At 47.7% G+C, this 6,836-nt stretch overlaps 1 protein-coding gene across 1 annotated transcript; it reads left to right on the forward strand.

Annotated features, from left to right (window-relative positions):
- The first annotated feature begins 1,538 nt into the window (after positions 1-1,538).
- GLOD5 (glyoxalase domain containing 5) lies at positions 1,539-4,675 on the forward strand. The gene is made up of 3 exons (XM_067549777.1): positions 1,539-1,682; positions 3,034-3,188; positions 4,549-4,675. The coding sequence occupies exons 1-3, from the start codon at positions 1,539-1,541 to the stop codon at positions 4,673-4,675; spliced, it is 426 nt and encodes a 141-aa protein (XP_067405878.1).
- The last annotated feature ends 2,161 nt before the right edge of the window (positions 4,676-6,836 follow it).

Below are 6,836 nucleotides of genomic sequence, written 5' to 3' on the forward strand. Positions count from 1 at the left end.
TTTTATTATGTTAGTAAGTAAGCATAAGATAATGCACCAATGTAATGGGATAAGAATGTAATGATTTTTAGTAAGTATGAATGAGGAGTGAATGCAGTCTGAGTCTGCTGAGATAAGACGGCAAGGAAGTAATTGCTGAGGTAATGGTTCTCAGCCACCAAGGGCAGGAGGCAGAGAAGATGCTTTTGTTTAAAGAACTTTTACAACCCAGATGGCCGAAGATCAAGATAACCCCAGAAAACAGGGGAGTTAACAGCCAGGGAACAAGACAAAGTGTGAAACAGAAATGAAAGAATGGAAAGCTGTCACACTTGCGATATCAAACGTCATTGACGATTACATCACACAAGGAGACTATTGGACATGACAAAATCCATAGATCCGAATGGGGATGGATAAGTATAAAAATGGGGAGAAGAAACCTGGACTTTGGGCTCATTCTGCAAACCCCAAGGAGCGTCGCGACCGATACAGCCTGGCTCCATCCTCGTGTCTGAGTCACCTAGCCAGTGATTGAGCTCAAGCAACAAAGAGGTTGGTAATTATATCCCTCCTGCAGAACTGTGTGTGTGTGTTTTAGGCAATTGCTTTCTTAAAATATTTTCTGTATTCATAATAAACGCGGCATACTGCCTTGTCCCCTGAATAAGATCCTGCTGTTTATTTCATAAGTGTAACAGCATTGTCACTTGATTTGGGAGCCCTCTCAAATGGGGGTCTGGGGCAAACTGCCCCTTTTGCCTCTTCTGCCCCCAGTGGATGGCCCTGCCTGACAAGGGTGGTCCCAGCAGAGAGGCTGTCGGGGTAGCTAGTAGGAAGAGCAGGGTTTCACTCCAGCTGGAAGGGCTGAAATGGCAGTCCTGGCAGAAGGACAGAAGAAGACTGACAGAGAGTCCGGTTGAAGGCAATAAGGGATGGTATGGTATGTGGGGCATCAAAGGATGAGACATCTTATGACTGTTTGCACTGGGGTGAGAAATGGTCTATATATTTGGGATGTTTGTTATGTACTGTATTGCACAAGGTTTTTATAACACAACTAACCCAAAGGAGGGTATTATTGTATCAAGAGAGCCTGAAGTGAAGTTATTAGATTACCTGAGAGGGGAAACTGAGGCAGGCACACTTGTGGTGCCACAGTCTGCTGCAGGAGGATGCTCCAGGCAGGATTTCTTTATGACACTTTCATAAGTAGACAGGGTAACTATCAGCCATCCACGTAGCCATCACTCACTGGCTTTTTCTTCTTGGGCCAGATTCAAAGTCCATTGAAGTCAATGGAAAGTCTCATTAATTCCAGTGGGCTTCAGATCGGGCATCACAAGAGAGGTGGATCTTGAAGAGGCATTTCAAGGAGAACATATTTTTCTACACATGTGCCAGCCACAGGCCAAAAGAAGACCAAACTTTGGCTTCTGCTTCCATTGAATTAGCTCCATGTCCCTAGCCAGCCCAACTAGGAAACGACCTAGGAATTGTCCCTGCATCTCACTAACCTTCTTTCCACTTAGCTTTAGTCTCCAGTTTCTGGCTTTCAGATGATGTCCTGGCAGGAGAAGTGTGAGGGACCCCTTCTATGTCTTATCCAGCAACTGGATCATCTGGTGCTGACTGTGAAGAGCATTGAGGACACCATCAGCTTTTATTCCAGAGTCCTGGGCATGGAAGTGGTCACTTTCAAGGTAATGTGAGTGGCAAGATGGAGCTGGGATCTCAGAAGTCTTAAGTTCTAGTCCTGCTTCTGCCACTGACTGATTCCATGGCCCTGAGCAACGTGTCTCTATTTTCCCTATCTGTAGAGTGAGGATTGTAGGAACAGTCAGCCCATGGCCCATCTGACTGTATCCTGACATTAGTCAGCACCAGCTTAGTCAGAGGCAGGTACAGAAGACCCTGCAGCAGGAAATAATGGAAGAACCTGCCTCTAGAGCTGAGGTTCCCAACCTTTTCTTATTGTGTATCCCATTCCAGATCTAGCAGCTACCTGCCTACCCCTACCCTTCTCGTCACTGATACTTTGTGTTCTTCTTAACACTACCAGGCGTTAGCCACTTGTCCATATTTCACTGTTATGTACAGATATAGTTAAAGTGCAATGTATACAACTGAAAAAAAAAACTCCTAAGCCCTGCATTCAGTCAGACTGGACAGTTGCTCGGCAATGGAACGCATGCTGTATGATGATTAGAGGTGAGGGCACTGCACGTCAGCGTTTCTGTGCATCCGTGTTCTTGCTGGTACATCCTTTATATAACTTTTCTATAACAAATTCCCACCAAGTTTTAAAGCTTCGTCTGAGTAGTCTATTTTGAAAATGCAATAAATAAAGTAAAATAAAGTCCACCATTACAAAATTTCTCCCACAAACCCCCCAGAGATGTTCCGCGTACTCCCAAGAGGACATGTACTTCAGCTTGGGAACAGGGCCCTAATGCCCTTTACTTCTTGAGTAGCTTGACATTTTTTGAATTTTGAAGTTTTGACAGACACAGGGAGGACAAAAATTTTGACTTTCACAACTCTCCTCCTCCCTACCCATTTCCCAGTTCCACAGCAGCTTGCAATGTTTTGAAATTAGACATTTGAACAAAGTTGCAAATTTGGATTAAAAAATTGAAATCCTCATTTATTTTTAAATGAGCTTGAGCCACAGCTCCTGTTAGCTCTTAGGCAAGATTTCCAAAGACACAAGTAGCAGGCACCAAACTGCCATTTGGGCCTTTGAAATTCTTCCCTTCTCCTGCTCCCATGTCTGTAAAGCTATAGTAGTGCTAAGAATTCACGCCTGTGTCCCTTGTTGTTATGGAACGGAAGTTCCACTTGCTTTCCACAAGGGGATGACATTGAGCACAGAAATGGAATACTCCTCCAACCCATCAAAGGATACTTCTCCTGACCTCTCAGAGCAGTATTCCTGGTGCTCTGAAGAGGTGGCTCAGTCTCCAGCCCAGGGTTTTCCTTGAAATTCTGGCATTCAGGAGAGGTGGGTTCCTGTTTGACAGTACATTGATTCCTTCCTTTCCTTGGTGACAGGGAAACCAGAAAGTGCTACATTTTGGGAACCATGAGGCTGGGAAGGAGTTTGAACCCAAGGCTCACAGACCGGTCCCTGGTTCCATAGATGGCTGTCTCATCACAGACACCCCGCTAAAACAGCTGGTGGGACACCTGAAGGTTGGGCAAACTGTGTTTCACCCAAGTAGCCACATGTCTCATGGGCCTGATGTGACTAAATAAACTCAGGGGCTTGGTAGGGTAATGGGGCTAGCGAAAATCCCTGTCATCTTGGAGACATGGTGCCCAATTCAGCTTGTGCTTACAACAGTATAAATCAGGAGTAAATCCACTAAGGCCAATGAGGTTGTAAGGAAGAGGAGAACCAGATGCCTGGAATTCAATGTGTGACTATGAATCTCTTGGATTTGTACTACTCTATATCACAAGAAGTTGTAAGAGGAAAGAAGCCACATCAGCAGTGCTGTACAGTATGGATCACTGTCAGGGGCAGTTGACGGCCTACCCAGTTGGGCAAGTCCGCAGAGCACTTGCCACTGAACTCAAGAGATTTTCTTCATTAAGGGTCCAAAGTCCCAGGAAGTCACTCAGTCAGAGCAGAGAACACAGGAGCTTTCAATGAGATGAATTTATACCAGGACGTCTCCAGGATGACATCCTATGGAGTTGGCATTAGAAGATTTCAGATTTTCTTGCTATCCAGCATGAGATCTGTCATCTCTCACATAGCCACCCACTTTGGAAATCCAAGACCCCCAAACTCTAAGCAGTATGTGGGCACATGAGGAGAGGCAGTTAGATCTGTGCTTTCTTGAAGGTCTATTTAGGGTGACCGAATGTCCCATTTTGGCATGAAAAGTCCCTTTTTTAAGCCCTGCCCTGACTGTCCCAACTTTTTTGGCAAAAGTGGTCATTTGTCAAAAAAGTGGGATGCAGAGGAATGTGCGGGGGGTGTGGGCAGGCAGGGCTTGAGTAAGCAATGACATCAGCCCTGCATGGAGGGGAACAGGGTTTGGGCAAGTGGCTCAAGCCAGCCCTGCACAGGGTGAGGGAGGCTCAGGCGTGGGCGAGGGGGTTCTTGGGAAATATGGTCACCCGAGGTCTATTTCATTACCTGCATGACTCCATGCTTCCTACACCCCACTCCCTTCCCATGGACAGATAAACCCAGGGGCTCAGCAGAATAAGGGGTTAATGCAATAATAACAGTGAGCTCTAGAGACCTGGATTCAAAGCCGGATGTAGCTCAGCAGTGAGCCTGAATCTACGGGTTGTGTTTCTAGTGCGGAATGCTGTACAACTTCTTTCAGCCAAGAGGTGCAGCCATCGAGTGTCATGGGACAGGATCACAGGGTTCAAGAGCAGCTCCCTGCTTGGTAACACCTAGTGCTTTTCTAGGCCCTCCTCACCTTGGGAAATGCTTGGGAAATGCGCTATTAAATCAGAACAACCAGGGCCAGATAGGTGCTTAGACAAGAGCTCCACCATCTGTGTGTGTGGGGGGGAGGGAGGAGCTGGGGCCAAAAACCTTAGAAAACCATTGTTAATGCTGAAAAACAAACATACGTTCCTCACTGGTCCAATCACATCTGTCTACTTCCAAGACCCCAATGAAAACCTGATTGAAGTTTCCAACTACAGCACAGACAGCAAAGAGTGAAGCATTAACCACAGTCCTCTTCCCTCCCAACCCCGCCCTCTCAAACACTGAAGGCAAGCAAAGGAGGCCATGATTTTGTTTGTTGTTTTGCAACGCTTTATAGGATGGGGTTTGGAGGTTGCAAACTGAGAACACATCAGCTTGTGTCCTTGTCCATTCTGCCCAAGCTCCTGATATAGTGGGATCGTTCACCCACTATATCTGACCGATCAGTTCTCATCCTCAAAGGAAACCTGCACAACACATTCAAAAGACGAGCCTGAGAGTTTAAATTCATTACTCTCTGTAGCCAGGAGGCGTGGTCTCCCTTGGAGATTGACGGCGAGGGAGAGCCAAATCCCCTCTGCGGGGAAGAACCTGGAAGTACACCCCCACCTGACTGGAAACAAAAAGGCGGGACAGGACATATAAAAGGCTGGCCTTCCAGCTCAATGAGAGAGAGGCATCAGAAGGAAAAGGACGTCTTTCCCTTGGTGTCAGGCCATGGGTCTGGACCAGGCCGTTACCCTGAGGAGAGGCTGCCGGAACTGCCAACTGCCTGGGGCCCTGAGGACCTGCCAGAGCTACCTGAGCCCAGCGAAACCCCTGGACACTGTGACCTAGAGGAGCTGTCCTCTATGGACAACTCCAGAGAGTTCCCAGACCTGCCGTTGAGTGACGAGGCCAAAGGATTCTGGGCAGAGTATCTGGAGGAAACAGGGAGTGACTCGGGGGACAAGGTACTCTAGGTAAGGGGGGAAGGAAGTAGACCAGGGGAGCCAGACACCAGTCCGGCTGTGTTATGGCCTGTAGCCAAGTCAACGCGTTTCAGCTGGAGCCCCACTGACCCAGTGACAGGACAACCCGTCACTGCCAGGACCCTGGGCTGGGACGCAGTGGAGTCGGGTGAGCCTGCGTCCCCTTCTCCGCTTCCTACCCCAACCTAGAGGACCACTGAGGACTAGAGGCTGTTTCCCGCTGCCTGCCCTGCCCTGCCTAAGGGCTGGGGCTCTGAACTGCTTACTCACCCTGCTGAGGGCTAGAGACTGTCCCCATTTGCTTGGCCCACCCTGCCTAAGGGCCAGGGCTGTGAACTGGTGGCTCACCCTACTGAGGGCTAGAAACTTCCCCCCTTTTTGTTAGAACTCCCCACAGGACGCAGGCGCCGGGAGGTGTGGCCTCCCTCAGAGACTGAGGGCAAGGGAGGGCCACTGGTCCTGCCCATGTCAAGGGACCTTTACACTCTTCTAGACACTAAAAATCATGGATTGAACAGAGACACTGGATTTATGGTTTATTACCACAATCTGTAACCCACTAACCCCATCTTTTTGTCCTATGACTGCAGAGGTGTTAAAGGGCCATTCTACCTTGAATGCTACCTGCTTATGCTAAACAATCTGTTCCGCCTTGCTTGTTGCTGTGACACTGGAATTACCTTTCCCAGACCTGAAGAAGAGCTCTGTGCGGCTCAAAAGCTTGTCTCTCTCACAAACAGAAGATGTCCTAGATTGTAAGTTCTCTGGGGCAGATAACTGTCTTTTTGTTCGGTATTTGCACAGCACCTAGTACAATGGGGTCCTGATCCATGAATGGTGTTTTGAGGCACTAATGCAATGCAAATTATAAAGCACTAATAATTAATATAGGCCTGTATGTAGGAAAATCAAGTCTGAATCAACCACAAGGTGGCAGCACTGCTTAATGTGGTCTCAAAGTGACAGTAGCTGCTGAGCTAGCTGGAGACCAGAATCAAACCATCAGACAAATTATTTAGGGCCAGTAGCTCCAAAGCAGACAGGTTATGTCGACCTAATTATGTAAGCGTACACATTAGTGTTCCTCCCTTCACTGTCACATGCCTGCTAGGCCGACCTAGTAAATACACCTCGACAAGAATCATAAATAGCTACAAATATACTTGGTAGCAATTGTTTTGACCACCCCTGAAATACATCCACCTCTGCCATGGGACACAACCACATTTAACAGCGAACAGCAACGACACAGACCAGACAGTGAGGAGGAAAGTGGTTTGCATCCAATCGAAATCTCAAGAGGGGATGTTTCCTGGGCCCAGCATAATTACCCATTGGCTGCAAGCCATTGGGACTAACACTCCTATGGCTGCCATGAGATTTTTAACGGCCACAAGTGAGCAAGACTTCCAAGGAGTGTCTCT

The sequence above is a fragment of the Emydura macquarii genome, unplaced genomic scaffold (assembly GCF_026122565.2).
Source record: "Emydura macquarii macquarii isolate MOO-44397 ecotype Brisbane River unplaced genomic scaffold, CSIRO-AGI_Emac_v2 contig_1253, whole genome shotgun sequence".
Lineage (NCBI taxonomy): Eukaryota > Metazoa > Chordata > Testudines > Chelidae > Emydura > Emydura macquarii.